This window comes from Hemiscyllium ocellatum, chromosome 11 (assembly GCF_020745735.1).
Source record: "Hemiscyllium ocellatum isolate sHemOce1 chromosome 11, sHemOce1.pat.X.cur, whole genome shotgun sequence".
Taxonomy (NCBI): Eukaryota; Metazoa; Chordata; class Chondrichthyes; order Orectolobiformes; family Hemiscylliidae; genus Hemiscyllium; species Hemiscyllium ocellatum.
The window spans coordinates 87,650,711-87,672,709 of record NC_083411.1 but is presented as its reverse complement, the minus strand read 5'-3'; the positions used below and the strand labels follow the sequence as shown (position 1 = coordinate 87,672,709).

Here is a 21,999-nt window from a genome sequence, read left to right as displayed (position 1 = left end):
ATTTAGTGTTCTGAAGAAGGGTTATTGGATCTGAAATGATTTGGAGATGGCAGCGTTGGATTGGGGTGTACAAAGTTAAAAATCACAAAACACCAGATTATAGTCCAACAGGTTTATTTGGAAGGACTAACTTTCGGAGTGCTGCTCCTTTATCAGATGGTGCCACCTGATGAAGGAGAAGCACTTGGAAAGTACCTGTTGGACTATAACCTGGTTTTGTGTGATTTTTAACTTGGATCTCTGAAATGTTAGCTGTTTTTTTCTCCACAGATGCTGGCAGACCTGCTGAGATTTTTCAGCAACTAATATTTTTGTACCAGTTTCTCAAGGGCTATTATGGATGTGCCAATAAATACTAGCCAGCAATGCCCACATCCAGAAAGCATTAAAAAAACTATCTGAATTGCTCTTCCTTATAGTCTACGACTGACAGCCCAGCTAAATCACATTCAAAATGGGAGAACTCCTAGATCTGAAGGAGAATCACTGGACTCAGAATGCTAACTCTGTCTCAATTTCCACAGATGGTGCCAGACCTGCTGAGTTTTTCCAACGCTTGTTTTCACTTCAATTACTAAATTAAACTGATTATGTATGATTACAGTTAAATTTAGGTAAAGATTGATTCTTTCTGGCTTTATTATTTTATTTAGTTACTAATTTTCACGTCAATCTCTCATCCTTCAGGTTTGTGGTTCCTTGAACCCCTCAATTACCATTATCAAGTTCAGGGCATGAGGGCAAAGTTCAGAGTTCGTTACTGTGACAATGACCCAGAAACCGTTGAAGAATTCCTTCAGGAAATTGATCCTGACGAGGCATATGGCAATATACTTCAAGAAGAAACAGAGCAATTTATTTTCACACCCCGCAGTTTCAAAAGGCACAACAACAACATAACAAAACTATATGAAGCAATTGAACTGGAAGAATTAATGAATATCACTAATGAAGTGGAAAATATGACTGAGAAAGATCAAATCTGGTCACATTGTAGACCAAGGCCAAATCACACATTACGTAAGCAATACACTGAGGAAAAAAAAGAAAATGATGATACAAATCATATCAATCATTTATCTAAAGACTCCAAGAAACTGAATCAAAGTATTAGGAAGGATTTCTCTCATACAACTGAAACCAGCAACAAGCAAATTACAAAAGAACCTGATAATTCTTCCATCACTAAAAACAGCAGAGTTAAGAAACACAATAAAAGAGAAATCGATGAGTTAATTAAAACAGATCACAGTTCAGATAATCTTGTTTGGAAAGGCAGAAGAGGAGAGATGCCATTGCATGATCATCCAGAACATAACCTAACCTTTGCAGGAACTGATAGAAAACTAGACTTCCTATATGCAAATCAAATTCTTAAAAAAGAGGTAAGATCAACCAACAAATCGAAATTGAATCAAAGCCAAATACTGGACCATGGGACTAATGCAAAAAGTCAGCTTCACAAAACATTGACATTGGAGCAGGTATTTAGCAACGGAACAACTGGGGCTAAACTCTGGGACAATGATACAGCTGCAACCTTTAGGGAATCTGACAGTATGACATCTAATCACACATCATTTAATGGAACTTCAACCATGCCAGCTATAATTGATTCTCAACAATCCAATGAAGAGTCAATTGATTATGATGACTATGCAGGTGACATTAACAGTGGGGATGACGATGGGTCCAGCTACAAAGATCTGCATAATGTTAACTTTGAAGACTTCTCTAACAGAGAGTGGTGCCCAGAGGAAGAGGCAAGGCTGACCCCTCGAACAGCTAATTCGCAGTCTAAATACTATTACATTGCAGCTGAGGAACTGATATGGGACTATGCGGCCAAGCAAACAAATGAAGCTTTTAAGCACAGGTAAGTGAATATCAATTTTGCTTCAGAAGGTCAATATAACAAAAAAGATAACAATATCTAGGCAATTAACTACAGATTGTACATGTAGCCATTTCTATTCAAGCCAACTACTTTTGAAATTTATATTAATAAGGCACCAACTTGTTGCAGGTAAAGCACAAGTCAACAAACTTGTTAAACACCAAACACAATACACTACAGACAGAGTTACGGAGAACAGGTTAAATAAGGCTCTGTTGCCCTGTGACATCCAATCGTAAATGGCCCAGATAACAAAACAATGAACAGAATGACTCCAAAGAACTGAGGTGCTGGAAAACAGAAACAAAAACAGAAATTACTGGAAAAATTCAGGCAGGTCTGGCAGCATCCTTGGAGAGAAAGCAGAGTTAACATTTTGGATCCAGTGACCCTTCTTCAAAACCTAACAATGAACCAGAGGTTCAGGTCGAATGAACATCACCACATCGAATGACAAGATAGGCCAAAACATAGCCAAAGACATGGCTGAAGGGTCAAAAGCACATTCTGAATGGCAAACACGGAATGGGCCATTTATCTTGGCTTCCTTAACATTGCAGTTGCTAGTCTTCAGCAAATGCAATTCACCCCACTGACACAGCAGAGATTCCAGATCTCAATATCTTCACAGATTTAATACTAAAGAATTACGCTCAAGAATTATCCATATCCCTAGAAAGGTTTGATAGTACATCCACAACTCTGGTATTTATCCAATAAGCCAAATTTAATATAACAACCATTGAAAATATTGGCTAAAGTATTGTTAGCAGTTGCACATGTATATTAAATAAAGACATGTAGCAAATTGCCCATATCATGTTCACAAAGTGTAGGACAAAATTACTGTTCTATCATCAAAGTGTTGGAAGGTTGTGGGTGACAGTGATATCAAGCAGCACTTCCTGAGAAATATTATTTAAGAAAGGTGGTAAGGACAAGCCAGGGAACTACAGACCATGTGAGCCTGGTGTCGGTGGTGGGCAAGTTGTTGGAGGGAATTCTGAGGGACAGGATGTATGTGTATTTGGAAAGGCAAGGACTGATTAGGAATAGTCAACATGGCTTTGTCCATGGGAAATCATGTCTCACAAACTTGATTGAGTTTTCTGAAGAAGTAACAAAGAGGATTCATGAGGGCAGAGTGGTAGACGTGATCTATTTGGATTTCAGTAAGGCATTCGACAAGGTTCCCCATTGGAGACTGGTTAGCAAGTTTAGATCTCATGGAATACAGGGAGAACTAGCCATCTGGATACAGAACTGACTCAAAGGTAGAAGACAGAGGGTGGTGGTGGAGAGTTGCTTTTCAGATTGGAGGCTTGTGACCAGTGGAGTGCCACAAAGATCGGTGCTGAGTCCACTACTTTTTGCCACTCATATAAATGATTTGGATGTGAGCATGAGGTACAGTTAGTAAGTTTGCAGATGACACCAAAATTGGAGGTGTAGTGGACAGCGAAGGAGGTTACCTCAGATTACGATGGGATTGTGATCAGATGAGCCAATGGGCTGAGGGGTGGCAGACAGAGTTTAATTTAGGTAAATGCGAGGTGCTGCATTTTGGGAAAGCAAATCTTAGCAAGATTTATACACCTAATGGTAAGGGAATGTTGCTGAACAAAGAGACCTTGGAGTGCAGGTTCATAGCTCCTTGAAAGTAGAGTCATAGGTAGATAAGATAGTGAAGAAAGTGTTTGGTATGCTTTCCTTTATTGGTCAGAGTATTGAGTACGGGGTTAGGAGATCCTGTTGAGGCTATACCCAGGATGTTAGTTAGGCCACTGCTGAAATATTGCGTAGAATTCTGGTCTCCTTCCTATCGGAAGGATGTTGTGAAACGTGAAAGGATTCGGAAAAGATTTACAGGAATGTTGCCAGGGTTGGAGGATTGAGCTATAGGAAGATGTTGAATAGGCTATGGCTGTTTTCCCTGGAGAGTGGGAGGCTGAGAGATTACCTTATAGAGGCTTATAAAATCATGAGGGGCATGGATAGGATAAATAGACAAGGTCTTTTCCCTGGGGTGGGTGAGTCCAGAACTAGAGAACATAGGTTTAGGGTGAGAGGGGAAAGATATAAAAGAGACCTAACGGGGAACTTTTTCAAGCAGAGGGTGGTACATGCATGGAATGAGCTGCCAGAGGAAGTGGTGGAGGCTACTAAATTTGCACCATTTTAAAGGCATCTGGATGGGTATATAAATAGGAAGGGTGTGGAAGGATATAGGCCAGGTGCTGGCAGGTCGGACTAGATTGGGTTGGGATATCTAGTTGGGATGGACGAGTTGGACCATAGGGTCTATTTCTGTGCTGTACATATCTATGACTCTATAACCCGATCACTGATGCCCAGTTTTCTGTTTTGTGAAGACCATTCAGCTCCAGACACCATAACAGTCTTGACAATTATGAACAAAAGAGCTAAATTTCAATGTTGAGCTGAGAGTGATTGCCTTTGATATCAAGAGAGTATTTGACTGAGTGTGGCATCAAGGAGACATAGTAAAACTGAAGTCAATGGAACTCAAGGAAAAAATCTCCATTAGTTTGAATCATAGCTAGCACAAAAGAAGGTGGTTGTGGTTGTTGGATGCTAATCATCTTGGTATTAATGCTTCACTGCAGCAGTTCCTCAGTATAGTGTCTAGGCCCAATTATCTTCAGCTCCTTCATTAATGACTTTCCCTCCATCATAAATTTATTAATGAGGGATGTTCACTGATCAACACCATTCACAGCTCCTCAGATACTGAACTAGTCTGAGTTTGCATGCATCAAGACCTGATTGGGCTCATAAGTGAGAAATACCATTCATGCTCTACCTCAACCAGGCAATGGCCATCTCCCTTTGGCGCTCAATTACATTACCATCACTAAATCCATCACCATCAGCAACCTAGGAATCACCAGGGACTAGAAATGTAACAGGACAAGCTTCCACATAAACCTGTTGGACTATAACCTGGTGTTGTGTGATTTTTAACTTTGGACAAGCATAAAATTCTACGTAAAACAAGTCGAAGAATGGGAATTCTGCAGCAAGCAACACAACTCCTGACATTCCTAAGCTTGCTCATCATCTACAAGGCACAAATCAGGAGAATATTCTGCACTTGCATGGGAGGAGAGAAGCTCCATAAACACTTAGAAGACATGACACAATCCAGGTCAAATCAAAGCAGCTTGCTTGATCAGCACCCAATCCACTCACTTCACCTTTAGCACAAAGTGTACCATACATAAGCTGCTACTCACCAAAGGGTCCTTTGAAAGCTCCTTCCAAATCTACTTCTACCAAGGTACCATCCTGACCTAATAACATACAGTGTTCCTTCACAGTTGCTGGGTCAACAGTCTGGTATTCACTCTGTAGTAGCGCTGTTGATATACTTACACAACCAGAACTGCATCAGTTCAAATAGGTGATTCACAATTACCTTTTGAGGGGCAATTTGGAATGGGCAATCAATATTGACCTTGACAGCAATACTGAAATTCCATGAAGGTTTTGAAGGTTGTTGCAAGGCCGTATGGAAAATTCCTGTAAAACTTGAATATGACATACAAAAACAGAAATTGCTAGAAAAGCTCAGCAGGTCTGTGGAGAGAAATCAGAGATAACGTTTTGGGTTGAGTGATCCTTCCTCAGAACTAACCTGGGGTTGACCTGAAACATTAGCTCTGATTTCTCTTCACAAAAGCTGCCAGACCTGTTAACTTTTTCCAGCACTTTCTGGAGTTTTCTCTGATTACTCTTTCGATTTTTATTGCGTGTGACATATATTGGCATGATTCAACATGTATGCTACAAAATGGGGCTCCAGTACACCCAATCCAGTCATTTCCAAGTATTGCTGAGTTTCCTTAAATTGATTTTCCCTCTGAAAGAAGCAGATATTCTAGAGGAGTTGCAGTATGATTTCATTGTAGCTGTCAAGGGCTATTTTGATCAAATGAACAAATACTAATATGTACAAATATAAATACAGATGCAACATGCTCAGATTATTGACTGGAGAATGCAAAGGGATTAAAGGTGTAAAGCAGCAAAAACAATAATTCATGAAGTTAAAACAAAAAAAATCAACATTTTATTTAAGAGATTATGAGGCATCACCTCAGTTACTGAGCTTGTTTTGGGGTGTGTTATTTTACTGTTATTTAATGCATGTCTGGTCAGACAGTAAGTATTGCAGCAGCCGTTGAGTTAAGGAGTTAAGCACTGCAATTATCTGTTTTTTCGGGCATTTTGAGTATGTACTGAATACTTGTATTACTTTCTGGGTGCAGAACTATTTGCAAGAAACTGATATTTTGCAGTTTCTGAGATAAATATCATCAGCTCATTATGATATTAAACTAATGTCAATTTCACATAGGCAGAGACAGGGGAAGGGTCTTGGCAGCAAATTCAAGAAGGCAATATTTTTGCAATACAAGGACAATACATTTAAACATCGCAAAGTCCGTGGAGAAGCTGAGGAACATTTGGGTATTCTTGGGCCTGTTATCAGTGCTGAGGTCAATGATATCATTGTGGTGAGTCACCAATTTTTCAATAAAACAATATATGAATTTAAATCGAAGTTTTGTAAATTGATTGCACGGCTACATTTAGGCTCATAATTTAGTTTCGCATTAAATGGACGTCAGGGAGTCACCAATCCAATTAGTTCCAGTCCAGATACTTATGTATGTGCCATGGAGCTCAGAATGTGCCGGTTGATCAAGAGGTCAACATAATCATGTAAAAACACAGACAACGTAATAGAAACTTAATGCAGGAAGTCTATGCACCACAGTTATACTTCATTGATAGCATAAATCACTGAAATAATAATGCGACTTTGCCTTAAATAAAACTTAGTAGCAGAGAGCCTTCTTACACGCGCCCTCAGCAAATCGCGATACTACAACAAACTTTCAGTATTTAAGATATTGCCAGTTTATCGAGAGCACCAGTTCTTGGGTGCCAGTTAAAACAACGTTTGTTTGCAAAGGCACCAAGATGGCCCACCAAAAAGAATCATAACATACTGCTGCATAGAAGGAGGCATCTCATCTCTGCTGAGTTTTTCAAAGAAAAATCCAGTTATTCCGCTCCTCAGCTCTTTGTCTATGTCCCTGCAATATTTTTCTCCTTCAAAGTATTTATCCAAATTTGCTTTCAAGACTCCTATTTAATCTGTCGACACACTATCAAACCATGCATTCAAAAGTTCATGTCGAAAAATATTTCCTTGTGTCATCTCTGGCTCCTTTACCAATCAGCTTATGCCTGTGTTCTCTGGTTATCAATCATTGTTTCCCAATTCAAACACTTGCCATTTTTACAGTCTGGTGACGCCTAATTATTTTTGGAAACCACAACTTAGGATAATCATGCTGCCATTATTGCTTTGCTTTACACGATTTTGTGATTTATGTGCTAATTCGGGAAAATAGATGCTTGCAGATTATTCAGGGGAAACAAGATTCAAACTTAAAAAGATTTAATCTGACAACAGAATTACCAGATTAGGAAGATATAGTTTGAAAGCTACACCTTTCCCTGATGTACAATTATTCCATACATCCAGGTGAAGTTCAAGAATATGGCCTCCAGACCTTTTTCCATTCACACTCATGGAGTGCCCCGTGAGTTACCATTTGAATACAAATATGAAGAGGAGAAGGTGATAGACTGGCCTCGGAAGGCTGATGATATTGTTTACCCAAATAAAACAAAGGTTTACATTTGGCATGTAACAAAGGGATCAGCACCAACCGCTAAGGACTTTGATTGCAGAGCCTGGACCTATTATTCTGATGTCAACCCGGTAAGGCAAAATCCAAGTTTGCAAACATTTCTTGTTGAGTTGAGCTCTCTGTGGTATGTACTGAATTTTGGGCTTATTCCAACCTTTAGATTTTTAGGAAATTTTTTAAAAAAAATTTTTTGCTTAACTCTTTTAAGCCAAATTTGACTCTACTACTTTTCAGCACCACATTTAAATAACCTCTTGCCTCATACTGCTGAATATAGGAGGTATGATGCTGTAAATCTAAAGTGTTATATGAAGCTGGTTGCATTGTGATAGAGTTACATTGTGCTGTTTTTCTAATCAGGAACGAGACATCCATACAGGTTTGATTGGTCCTTTAATCATCTGTAAAAGAGGGATGCTGCACCAGATCTCTAGTGGGAAGCTCAAGATTCAGGAATTCTCTTTGCTTTTCATGACTTTTGATGAAAACAAAAGCTGGTACTTGGAAGACAACATCAAAACATTCTGCAAGTACCCTTGTAGTGTCAGAGCTGAGGACCCTGTATTCCAAAACAGCAATAAATTTCACGGTAAGAGTCCATAAACTGATTTCAGCTTTTGACAGCATATAAAATGTTTGGCTTGGGCAGGGGATTGCCATTGAGCATTCCAGCACAGGATCTTGCCTGTACTTCCCCTCAACAGACACTGAAGACAAGGCTCAAGCTATCAACTAGCTTTGATTATAAAATGCTACCGTCTCCTTTTTTCAATCTGGCCATTGTTTAATTTGGCCAAAACATCCCATCTATTTCAGTGCTCAGAGTGGAACAGCTATTCACTTAGGAGTTTGCACCTCATTAAAGTGCAACTCTTGTTGACTAAAATTAAGGCTCATATTGAAAGCAACTTATGGACGGCCATGAACCTGGTTACTGGGTGTGCACTCAAATCAGAAAGAAGTGCTTTGTAGTGTTGCAAAGAAATTTTGGTTTTCTTTACATTTATAAATGATTCACAATGACATAGGGAAACATTTCAAGTTTTCTGATGATATAGAGATTGGAAGGAAAGTAAGTCGATGATGGTATAAAATTGGAGAGATACTGAAATAAGAAGTGAGTGGGCAAAACTACGACTTATTAATTTTACCAATGGTATGTATGATGTCAAACACTTAGACCAAAAGTAATTCAATCTGCATTTCATTTAAATAGAAAAAAGTAGGAACACAGAAAATCTGGGAAGATTAAGGGGCACGAATACATATCACTAAAATGTAATAGGGAAAGTAAAAGGTCAAAGAAACAAATGAAATGTTATTAGATTTGATTACTTACAGTGTGGAAACAGGCCCTTTGGCCCAACAAGTCCACACCGACCCACCACTCACCCATACCCCTACCTAACACTACGGACAATTTAGCATGGCCAATTCACCTGACCCCACACATCTTTGGACTGTGGGAGGAAACCCACGCAGACACAGGGAGAACGTGCAAACTCCACACAGTTACCTGAGGTGGGAATTGAACCCGAGTCTCTGGTGCTGTGAGGCAGCAATGCTAACCACTGTGCCATCATGCTCGCTCAAGTTATCGTTTATAACTTGAGGGTTAGAAAATGAGGCATGGGTGAGTTTTGCTGCAACACTGATTGGATTTGAGGTCTGTGCATGGTCTTTTGGAAGGCATGCAGTACAGATTGATCTGAAATTTACAGAACACACAGAATACACTTGTAATCTCATGAATATAGAAAGTTATGGTATAATTTAATTGACCTTTACAGATGTTGAAAGATACTGATACTTGCAGAAAGAGAAAATATTTCTTCTGCTGGTGAGGGAATCTGGGATGAGAAGATGTATCCTTAAAATCAGAGCCACAGCATTCAAGAAAGAAGGTGGAAACACTTCCTCATGCAAAGACCATAAGAAGTAGGCCATTCAGCCCATTGAGTCTGCTTCACCATTTAATGAGATCATGGCTTATCCGATATTCCTCAACTCCGCTTTACTCTCCATTCTCCATAACCTATGATTCTCTCACTGATTAAAAACATGTCTATCTCAGCCTTATATGTACTTAATAGTCCTGCCTGGATCGCCCTCTGGGGCAAAGAATGCCATAGATTCACTACAGTCTCAGAGAACGGGTGGCATGGTGGCACAGTGGTTAGTACTGCTACCTCACAGTGCCAGAGACCCAGGTTCAATTCCTGCCTCAGGCGACTGACTGTGTGAAGTTTGCACATTCTCCCTGTGGGTTTCCTCCCACAGTCCAAAAATTTGCAGGTTAGGTGAATTGGCCATGCTAAATTGCTTGTAGTGTTAGGTGAAGGGGGAATGGGTCTGGGTCAGTGTGGACTTGTTGGGCTGAAGGGCGAGTTTCCACACTCTAAGTAATCTAAGAAATAAGTTCCGCTTCATCACTATTTTAAATGGACAACTCCCTTATTCTGAGATTATGTCCTTTCTGAGATTATGTCCAAACTCTCCAACAAGAGGAAACAAACTACTCTGTCAAGTTCCCTTAAGTTTCAATAGGTTTGCCTCTCATTCCTCTAAACTCCATATCTTGTATCAGCTGAGTGAACCTTCTCAGGACAGCCTCCAATGCCAGTATATCTTTTCCTTAGGTAAGCGTTCAAACCTGTTCACAGTATGTGTATTCCAGCTGTGGTCTGACTAGTGCCATGTATGGTTTTAGCAAAACCTTCCTACTATTATACTGCATTTGCTTATAATATAAAGGTCAACATTCCATTTGCCAACACTTTTACCTGCAGAACTTGGATACTAGCATTTTGTGATTCATGCTCGGAAACTCCCAAATGGATTTGCTGTCGTAAAAGGCGGTAACTATTTCCTCAATTGATAATTTCAAAACTCAGATTGATAATTTTTTTGGAGGCCAAGGGAATTGGTGGATAAGGCAGTCAGAGTTAGGATACATATCAACCATAATGTAATTGACTCTCCAAACAGGTTTAAGGGGTTGCATGTTTTTACTTCTTTTTCACTTCTATTCCTAACCCACCAAAAAGGTGGAGAGGTTAACCCACCAAAGCGTATCGTGAGCAAATCCCATAAATGTCAATATGCCTGCCAAAAGCAATTGGATGTACTACAGACAATTCAGAATATAAAAGAGACCATGTATGCAGAGGGTCGTATGTGTATGGAATGAGCTGCCAGAGGAAGTGGTAGAGGCTAGTACACTTGCAACATTTTAAAAGGCATCTGGATGGGTATTTGAATAGGAAGGGTTTAGAGGGATATGGGCCGGGTGCTGGCAGGTGGGACTAGCTTGGGTTGGGATATCTGGTCAGCATGGACAGGTTGGATCGAAGGTCTGTTTCCGTGGTGTACATCTCTGTGACTCTAGAAAAAATCTCTAATAGATCATTTTGTTCTCATATTTTATTCTATCCATTTCTATTCTAACCTGTTTTTTTCTCATTCCTTTAATGAACAGATTGTACAAGTCAGCTCTGAAAGTCAGAGATTGCATCTTACATTACGTGCTAGTAGGGAAAAGAATCTCCAAACTGTCAGATTCAGACAGTGCAACAAAACATTGACTATATTTTCTAATATTCTTACCATTGACAAACTGAGACTGTAGAAATGCCTATCCTTGATTTGGTCTCAATGTTGAACTACTCACCACAAATCAGGAGTTCTCCAAAGGTTCCATTGATTTAAATACAAATTTTTCTTGATTTCCATGCTTAATACATCTTTTTTTGCAATGGACGAAATTAAAGAAGGTCTCTGATATGTATTGTGCATACTTCTAACTCACAGAGCTTTCACAACCAATTGCAATTCAAGGTTTAAAGCTAATCAATAATGAAGAGTTACTCTCAGATTTGCCTAAAGAAACAAAATCAGTGCATGCAAAGCTAAAATTATTGTTGAAAATCTTTGGGATCAAATACACATAGTAATTCTGACATGATTTCCCAAGAGGGGTATTAGAACAAGCAGGGAAGCACATCTTAGACAGTGACATTTGGCTACATCTCCAGTCAAGCAGGAAGACTTGGAATGATGCTCTGTACCCACCTCAACAATCAATATGTACCAGCAGTCCTTATTCCCTTCCTCAACCCCTCCACAATCTAGACAGGAAATGGGAATCCAACTGAAATATCACAGTCGGCCTCCTAAATTTAACTTTAGAAAGGGCCTTAATGATCAGAATTACTTCTCTGTCTCATACTGGGTGGGGATGATGCAAAAGAGCAACTCCCCAAACTCACCTTGGCCAAAATGGCTGACAGTAGGAACAAGGTTTGGAAGCAGGAATCTTCAGGCCTTGACCACCTCCATTCTTGACATCAGCAGGGCCTGAAACCTCAATCTGAGGATTGTGTTCTGGACTCGCCAAGGATTTTTTTCAATTACTACAAAGGATTTAAGCCTTTCACGAAGAAGCCAGATAAGTGTTGCTAAACATTTTCCTGTAGTCCTTTGTTGATGGGATACAAATCAAGCCATCTTTTACGAATGTTGGAAGATGTTTCTGTTTTTTTTCCCAAAAGACTAATTTTCAACTGGGTGCATACCTTCCCCCTGGAGAGAAGACAGTCGGATAATCCGATTCATCCGGGATTAGCCAGCTTTCTATGGATCAAAGACAGTAGAGATGGTATAAGTTGTTGAATGTCCAAGATGCTTAACCATTAAGCATTTTAGAGTGATCCACCAACATTTCCTTAGTCTTTTATTTTTCTTGCAGCAATCAATGGGCATGTGGCAGAAAGTCTGCCTGGGCTGGTAATGGCACAGAACCGCTTGGTGCGCTGGTATCTAATAAACATGGGTGGATCAGCTGATATTTACACAGTGCATTTTCATGGCCAACCTTTTATAGTGCGAAGATCTAAGGAGCACAGGATGGGTGTTTACACACTATTCCCTGGTAAGTACTTCAAAATATAACTTCCAGATTTCAACTCTTCATGTAGCAATCTCCAATACACACAACACTAATTAATATAAGACAACCTGATGTATTCTACGCTCCTCACTTGGTACAGATGGATATACTATACATTAATTACTATTTCCTAAGAGTCTAAACCACAGATATATTTCTGTCATCATCCACTTGTGATACACTAAATGGTTATTTCCTGTAACCTGCAATGTCTGCCCCTCTCTGTGCTTGCTAAACGACGTAGCATTACCACAAATTCTGGTGTAAACTTTGAGGTTTTAAAACCAAATTACTAATCAAAAGGAAGGGGATGACACAGACAAGCAGAACTTGAAGCAGATGAAATCAATTGCTTTCATCTGGGGAAATGCTGTCCCAGGCTATCTTTTTTGATTGCTTAAGTGAGAGAAGTAGATGGGTAGGAGACTGGAAGAACACAGCAAGCCAGGCACAATCAGGAAGTGGAGAAGTCGACATTTCGGGTGTAACCCTTCTTCAGGACTGGGGGTAGGGTTGAGGGGATTTGCAGATAAAAGATGGGTGGACAACGATTTTGGGTGAGGAGAGGGCCAGAGTGTTGATGTAGGGATAGGTGAACACAAGTAGAGGGTATGGCCTGGTTGGTTGATGGGCGGTATGAATTTGGTTGGTGGCTGGAAGGAGGGGTCAGTAAGTGAAATGGAAGGGAGTAGGAGGGACTGGAAAGGGAATCATGAGATGGGAAGGTAGGTTATTTGAAATTGGAGAACTCAATCTTGAGTCCTTCGGGCTGTAGGCTGCTCAGGCAGAAGATGAGGTATTGGTCCCCCAATTTATGGTCTGATTCGCTGTGGCAATTGAGGATGCCAAGGATGGTCATGTCACAATGGGAAGGGAAACTGAAATGGGTGATGATTAGGAGGTCAGGTCAGCCCCTGTGGGCCTGGCTGAGATGGTTGGCAATGTGTGCCTTTAGCTGATGTTTGATCTCATTGATGTAGAGAAGACTACATCAGGAGCACTGGAAACTAGGTTGGAGGAGAGGCAGATGAACCTCTGCCTCACCTGGATGGAGATGAGGTGGATGGCGTGCTGGCAGGTTTTGCATCTTTAACAGTTGCAAGGGAGGGTACCAGCAGTTTTGGGGGGGTTGGTGGGGAGTGAGCCGTGGACCAAAGAGTGGTGAAGGGAGTGGTCCTTGCGGGTGGATATGTTGGATGGGGAGCCTAGTGGGGTGTAAGGTGAGAACAAGAGGTGGTCCTATCTTTATTACATTTGGGGGAGTGGTTTAGAGCAGTGGAGCAGGGAATGGAGGAGGTGCAGTGGAGGGCTACCTGGATGGCAGAGGCAGGGAAAACACTGTATTCAATTAATCATCCTTCAACACTTCTGCCAACTGTAATTAGACCTCGCCACCAAGAAGATCTTCCCCTCCCACCCACTCTCTGCCTTATGCAAGGACCGGTCCCATCATCACTCTTTTTGGTTCACGCCACCCTCTCTCCACCCAACCCCTCCCCTACCCATCCTTTATCTGCAGCTACCCTCATCCCCACCCCTAGTCCTGAAGAAGAGTTATACCCAAAACGTTGACTTCTCCACCTCCTGATGCTACCTGGCTTGCTGAGTTCTTCCAGCTTCATGCTTATCTACTTTGGATTCCAGCACCTACAGTTTTTTTTTCGTCTCTCATTAAGAATTTAAACTAGATTTGAGTGTCAATTTTTACATGAGGTTATCTATTCCTCAAGCATCTGTGCTAGATAACAAGTAGTTTATTTATCCCTGTCTTAACATATGCAGGAAAATGGTCCCAATACATCAGATCACAATGATATGGCATCATGCAACACAGCATTTTAGTAAAGCAGTGATGATACTTAATAGCACATTGCTGATCTTCTACACATTTCATTTGCTTCCCTAGATTGGCAGTGTTAAATATTTTGTTATTTAGGGCATTCCAAAAGCTAGGGAAAGAAATCTTTTGTCCTTACCTGGTCTGGCTTACATGTGACTTCAGTGCCACATAAATGCAATTGACTGTTAATTGTCCTCTAGACAATTAGGGATGGACAATAAATACTGCCCAAGTCAGAGAGGCCCACATTTAAAATAAATGGTGGACAAGATCAATCATTGTTACATTACACCTTCTGATTGAATAATGCTCAGACACTCACACAAAAATAATGACAATTTGGACAAAAATGAGAGGAAAACTATGCCCTGGGCTTAGAAGAACAGGACAGAGGAGGAAATCAGAGTAGGAAAACAACACTTATTTTCTTGAAGTAACTGGCCAATAGCTTTTTTTTTGTAGTTTTCTGCTTCTATTTTAACTTTCTTTAATATGCTCATTGTCTTAGGTTCGTTTGGTACAATTGAAATGCTTCCAACTAAAGTGGGCTATTGGCTTGTGGACTGTGAGACTGCTGAACATCAACGCGCAGGGATGCGAGCCATATTCCTGGTATACAATACGTGTAAGTATTATTGTCCTTTGTGAATCATGGATGTGGGAGATACATAAAGAATAATTAGATAGCACTACATCATTTAACAGATTGCAAAAGACACAAATAATTATCTGAATAGATTCAGGAATTTGACTGAGGAATCAAGAAGAAAGTTCCAGACTCCAAGTACAGCAGTCTTTTTATTAACCAGTGTCTATGGGATCACGAGTGTGCTGGCTGATCAGATATTCCAGATAATCAAAAAGTCAACATAATCAATGTAAAAACACATTTATTAATTGAAACATCAACCAGGGAGTATATATATCATTGGTGTACATTATTTACATCATAAATCACATAAATAATAACTCAAATTTGCCTTAAACATAACTTACTCTCTCATACCCTCACAAATTTGCCTTAAATAAAACTATCTCACTCATACCCTCAATTGACTACTCATCATTATGGTAGATCGCAGTATCTAAGGAGAAATTGACTCGAAATTGAATCAACTGTTAATATATTCTGTGGCAATTCGATTGAACAAGTATATTTACTTTAAAGCAAATACATTTTAAAAAACTATAATAATTGGACAGTAAACTTAGTGGTATTTAAGGCATATCATTTTTGCTGGTTTATTGAGAGTGCCAGTTCATAACATGCCAGTTAAAATAAAGTTTGCAGTACCATTAAGTTAGTGGTGATGTTAAAATTCAGTTTTAAAAGATTGGAAGTTATCAGACAAGAATAAGCTGAGGGAGGTTTTAGGTTGGATTTTTGTGGATTTGGGATGACTCTACAGCTGTTTAAAAATGGTAGAAAGGATTTGATTCCAAAGGTTCCACCTCCATTCCCCGTGCCAGCAACTTTCACTGAAGCAGGGTAAAGGAGCAGTAGCAAGCCCACATCCTGCACTCTGACCTGGCCAGCCCATTGTGGGTGTAGGAATCTGAAAATCACAGCATTTTTAATGGAGCATGACCAACTTCTTCATAACACAGGGTTCACTGCAAGATTCACTGGAAGAGAAATGCAGTGCTTTGATAGAGCAGTAAATACATTTTGATGAAACACTGCTTATTATTTACACATTCCATCTAGGTTTCTTAAATGGTTACAATAAACATTGCAGTTGCTTTGTGAATCTTAAAAGAACAATGATGTGGGAGAGCCGGTGTTGGACTGGGATGGGCAAAGTTAAAAATCACACAACATCGGGTTATAGTTTAACAGGTTTTCTTGGAAGCACTAGCTTTCGGAGTACCACTTTTGGAGGAACAGGATACTGATTAAGGATGATCAGCCATGATCATATTGAATGGTGGTGCAGGCTCGAAGGCCAGAATGGCCTACTCCTGCATTTATTGTCTATTGTCACTCCTTTTTCAGATTGTTAGTGAAGCAGGAAAAGCATAAGGCACAGAATTTATAGCAAAAGATTACAGTGTCATGCAAGTAAAATGACATATTTAACAAACCTCGATTGTTGTTAAGACTTTCATCTTTTATAATGGGTTACAGGTTTTGGTTCATTTGGGCGGCACGGTGGCTCAGTCGTTAGCACTGCTACCGCACAGTGCCAGGGACCTGGGTTCAATTCCCACCTTGGGCAACTGCCTGTGTGGAATTTCACATTCTCCCTGTGTCTGCATGGGTTTCCTCCCACAGTCCAAACATGTGCAGATTAGGTGAATTTGCCATGCTAAATTGCCCATACTGTGAGGTGCATTCGTCAGAGGGAAATGGGTCTGGGTGGGTTACTCTTCGCAGGGTTGGTGTGGACTTGTTGGGCCGAAGGGCCTGTTTCCACACTGTAGGTAATCTAATATGTAAATCCCAGAACTTCTTTTCAGTCACATTCCCAAGATAAGTTCAGGTTTTATTTTAAAAAAAAGGTAATATCTTAGCTCAGGCAATGCATTAAAGGTGTGAGGTTAGAGTCTGTCTGTATCCCAATCTTCACTCAGACTGGTTATATTTCCAAAGTGGAATTTATAAAATATTATATGGATTGACTGTCTGCAGTGACTGCCTGCTGCTGTGTATTTTTTGAGCAAAATAGAATGTATCTATAAATATAATTCTGCAAATACAAATTCACCCCATAGATTTATATGTGTGTGCGCAGGCAGGAGAGAGAGTGTGTACATGTGTGTGAGTGCATGTGAAAGAGTGTGTGTTTGTGTGAATGCGAGCTTGGTTAAGTGTGTGTGTGATGGGGTACATGCCTGAGAAAGGGTGCGTGGGTGGTTGTGTGGAGGGATGTATATGTGCGTGTATGAGAGAGAGTGCAAGTGTATCAGAGAGGGTCTATGTGAGTGTGTTAGTATGTAAGAATGTGCGTGTATGTGTGCTTGTGAGAATGCATAGTGTAGTGGGTTCACCTGTGGTGTGACATGAATCCAAAGTCCCAGTTTAGGCCATCCTCACAGTGTCTGCTTGGTCTCAGGGTACCATGCCTCAGGGTAACCTTGCCACAAGCCAGGGTACATTGGCGAGATCAAGCAGATGCTGTGAGGATGGCCACAACTGGAATCTCGGATTCATGTCACACTACAGGTGATCCATATACACACACACACACACACACACACACACACACACACACACACACACACACACACACACACACACACACACACACACACCAAGAATTTGTATTTGCAGAATTATATTTACAGATACATCGTACTTTGCTCAAAAAATACAACCAGTAGACAGTCAATGCAGACAGTCAATCCATATAATATTTTGTAAATAGAACCAGTCTGAGTCAAGATTGGGATATAGACAGACTCTGACCTCACACCTTTAATGTATTACCTGAGCTGAGATGTCACTTTGTTTTATAAAACCTTAACTTATCTTGAGAATGTGACTTAAAAGAAGTTCTGGAATTTACATATTAATGAATCAAAACCTGTAACCCATTCTAAATGATGAAAGAGTTAATAATAATCTAGGTTTGTTAAGTATATCATTTTACTTGCGTGAAACTATAACCTTTTGCTGTAAATTCTGTGTCTTACGCCTTTCTTCCTTCACAACCACCTGAAGAAGGAGGAGTGCTCCAAAAGCTAGTGCTTCCACATAAACTCGTTGGACTACAACCTGGTGTTATGTGATTTTTAATTCAAAGAACAATGAATCAGCAATCATTCTTCAGAGTTTTACCTTAGTAATAATGACTAGAGATCATACAGTTGATCCTGAGTCATGCTTAGTTTTCTGATCACAACCAGGATGATAGATGATTGACTTTCCACTGTCCAGAGACTAAGTTTTAAAGGAGGAGATAATTTAATCAAGGATCTTGTAGCTGATCACTATTCAATTCCTTAATAAAAATGTATGTGTGTGGACAGAAGTCTCCTTTGAAAGGTAAATCACTAATGACATCACTGTTCTGACTGTAGTCCACTCCTAAGTCTGGTGTGTCTGTCCTGCTGTTGGGTCAGGTCATAGCAAGAATGATGATTCATATCTGGGACACTGTAGATACAATGCAATGATAATGACTATGCTGGACTGTTTGCTCAACTAGTCTGTGGAATAGCAAGTCAGAGGCTCAGAGTTCTGTGATTAGTAGCTCACCTCCTAATTCCCCAAAGCATAGCCACCATCCACAAGGTTCAAATCAAGGTTATGTCGGAATACTCTCCACTTGCTGGGATTAGTGCAGCTTCAAGAACACTCATTAAGTTCGACATCCTCCAAGTCAAAGAGGCCGTTTGATTGGCATCCAATCTAACACCTTCATCATTCCCTCCCTCCATCATCAAATGACAGTGGCATCAGTATACCACAAGATGCATTGCAACAGCTCTCCAAGGTTGAGGTACCATGTTTCAAATCCCTGACCTCTAATGCACAGAAGGGCAAAGGCAGCAAATGCATAGAAACACTACCAGCAGTAAGTTCCCCTCCAAGCCACTTACCATCCTGACTTGGAACTATAGTGCTGTTCCTTCACTGTTGCTGGAACTCCCCTGCAAACAGCACTGTAGGGAAAGTACATTGTTTGGACAACAGAGCTTCACAAAGGCAGTGTTTCACTTCCTCTCAAAGATAATTAAGGATCTACAATAAATGCTGGACTTGCTAGCAAATGTCCACATAGAGTCATAGAGTCAGAGAGATGTACAGCATGGAAACAGACCTTCGGTCCAACCTGTCCATATCAACCAGTTATCCCAACCCAATCTAATCCCACCTGCCAGCCCCTGGCCCATATCCTTCCGAACCCTTCCTATTCATATATGCATCCAAATGCCTCTTAAATGTTGCAATTGTACCAGCCTCCACCACTTCCTCTAGCAGCTCATTCCATACACGTACCACCCTCTGTATGGAAAAGTTGCCCCTTAGGTCGCTTTTATATCTTTCCCCTCTCACCCTAAACCTATGCTCTCTAGTTCTGGACTCCCCAACCCCAGTGAAAAGACTTTGCCTATTTACCCTATCCATGCCCCTCATAATTTTGTAAACCTCTATAAGGTCACCCCTCAGCCCCAGCCTGTTCAGCCTCTCTCTGTAGCTCAAATCCTTCAACCCTGGCAACATTCCCGTAAGTCTTTTTTGAACCCGTTCAAGTTTCACAACATCTTTGACATTTTCATAAGTTTCTAATTAAAGGTATGTAATATAGTAATGTGTGAACTAACTATCAGTTTCAAATGACCTTTCTGAGATTTGGTTTCCTGCCTGTGATTCAAACTTCAGTCTCTTCCCTTGCAAGCAAAAATGGGATCTGCAGGAAATCTGGATACAAGACCCACTGTGGGACAACTGCATCCAAGACGCACCCACCGTTTTTATAAAGACCATCAGAATTCCAGCAATGGAATTTTTTTCCTGGCTAAAAGAAAATTTAAATTGTTGGCAAGTTATAGATTATTTTACCACAGTAAAGAGGGAAATACAACTTGCTTTGACTAAGGAATGATCATTCATCACAAAGAGTGCAGAGAAAAGACAGACTTGTATCTTTTAAGGAAAGGTAGATAGATGTTTGAAACAGAGGAGAATCCAATGAAATGCCAAGAGCTAGGGCATTGAGGTGAGTTTGAGAGCAAGGACCTACCTCATTCAAAACAGCCAATCGGCCTCCTTCTCAGCTGTTAGGCCAATAGATTAGGGACAATAGGGGTAGGGATAGCAATAAGAATTCCAAATGACACAGAAGTATCATGGAGTGCAAGTAGTTTAAATCAATTAAAGGCACAGAACGCTGACCATCTTCCTGCTACTTGTCCGGCTCAGTGATACATGAAAGAGCCCAAGATTCCAGAAGACATCAGCATTGTTGAAATATCTGTACTTGCAGTTAATTAAATAAAGGAATTATAGAAATAACAAGAACATTCACCTTCAGAATTTTCAATCAAACACTTAATTGTTTAGAAACAAGTTTATTCAATTCACCATTGGTAGAGTGCACACATGTTAAAGCACTTAAGACAACAATAAACATTGAAATTGTGCAGTAATATTTATTTATTTTTGGTAAATGCTAACACCATAAACTCTCATTGGACTGGGATAAAAGGACAACAGTGATTCTTCAGAGAGAACAGGATAAAGTTAGGAAAATGTACAGATTAATTAACAGACTGACATGCTGCGATATAAGCACACCTTCCCTGGTGGTAAGCATTGATATTCAGCCAGTAGTTTGTTCGTCATACAAAACCAGAAAGTCTGATGTGTGTTTACAACCCATATGTTGTTACCTCAATTGAGAGTATTCCACTAGATGTCAAGGCAGATTACAAGACAGTTTTTGCCTTTAGCATTCAGGACTGTTGAAAGTCTGGTTTGAACACTTTCTGAATTGCTGTCACCTAGACTCTAAACAAAGACAATTGTTTTAATGGAATGTTTTCATGCGTTAACAGATTCAGGACATCGAAAAGAATGACAAGTTCATATTCACCTTCAGGGTAACTGTGCACAGATTTGTTAACTCCCTGACTGGAGTTGATGCTGCCATTAAGCTTCCTAATTGTGGGAATCAGTTTCCAGAATTATGCCAGAAAAATTAATTTTAATCATATTGTGAATATATATGGGTTTCTCATCGACAAGTAAAACATGACTTGGATTGAAATATCATAATGCATCGGTGGTTAGACTGTAATAGTGTTCTGCATCTTTCAGATTGCAGAGTACCCCTGGGTCTGGCCACTGGAAGAATAGCAGATTCACAGCTCACAGCTTCTGGACATATAGGTTAGTAAAACTTTATTGCAGTCTTCTAACTTGACCAGTTTGAACCTTCAGCACTGATGTACGTAGGTGGGAATTGGTGGAGGAGAGAGTTCGGTCTTACTTTCCCAGCCCTACAGTGGACCATTAAAATGGCCTGGGTTACCTATCTACTAGACAACCAACTGGTTGCCACCTGTCTGATTTAACTTATTCTTTTATAATCAACCAGTCCACACATGTTATGACACACCTATGGTGCAGGTGGAACTTGAATCTGGGCTTTTTAACCTGCCTTTTTGGATAGGTGTAAAAGACACTCACATGAAGCCTGTAGATTTTCCTTATAAATATGCTAATTAGCAAAATGATCCTTGTGGCACAGTGATAGCATCTCCACCTCTGAACCAGGAGGCCTGGGTTCAAATCCACTAGAGTATAGCAACATCTCTGAACAGGTCAGCCAGGGAAAATATCTACATGCTCATCAGCATCTTACGAAATCAATCAAATTCTCGTTGTGTTTCCATTGGCCCATAGCAGGCAATTCATTCCAGATGCACTAGCATCACAATAATCAGGCCCAATAGTTAAAACCCCTTTGGCATCTTGCTGCTGTAGCCAGACAGAAAAAGTAATAACCACATTTTTGTGCAGAAAACCCACTCAAACTTTGCACTGACACAACTCATTTATCTTGAGCTATTATTTTAGTAGTCCCTTGAAGGCAAAAAAATAAATATAATATTG

General features: G+C 40.2%; 1 protein-coding gene across 1 annotated transcript in view; it reads left to right on the top strand.

The window, feature by feature from the left end:
• The window catches only part of f8 (coagulation factor VIII, procoagulant component), an 85,634-nt gene that overhangs the window by 41,866 nt on the left and 21,769 nt on the right, over positions 1-21,999 (top strand). Inside the window, exons 13-19 of the mRNA XM_060832685.1 lie at positions 688-1,876; positions 6,279-6,438; positions 7,479-7,718; positions 8,008-8,236; positions 12,395-12,577; positions 14,944-15,060; positions 21,202-21,273. Of these exons, the coding sequence (XP_060688668.1) occupies positions 688-1,876; positions 6,279-6,438; positions 7,479-7,718; positions 8,008-8,236; positions 12,395-12,577; positions 14,944-15,060; positions 21,202-21,273 (2,190 nt within the window). The remainder of the gene's footprint in view (positions 1-687; positions 1,877-6,278; positions 6,439-7,478; positions 7,719-8,007; positions 8,237-12,394; positions 12,578-14,943; positions 15,061-21,201; positions 21,274-21,999) is intronic.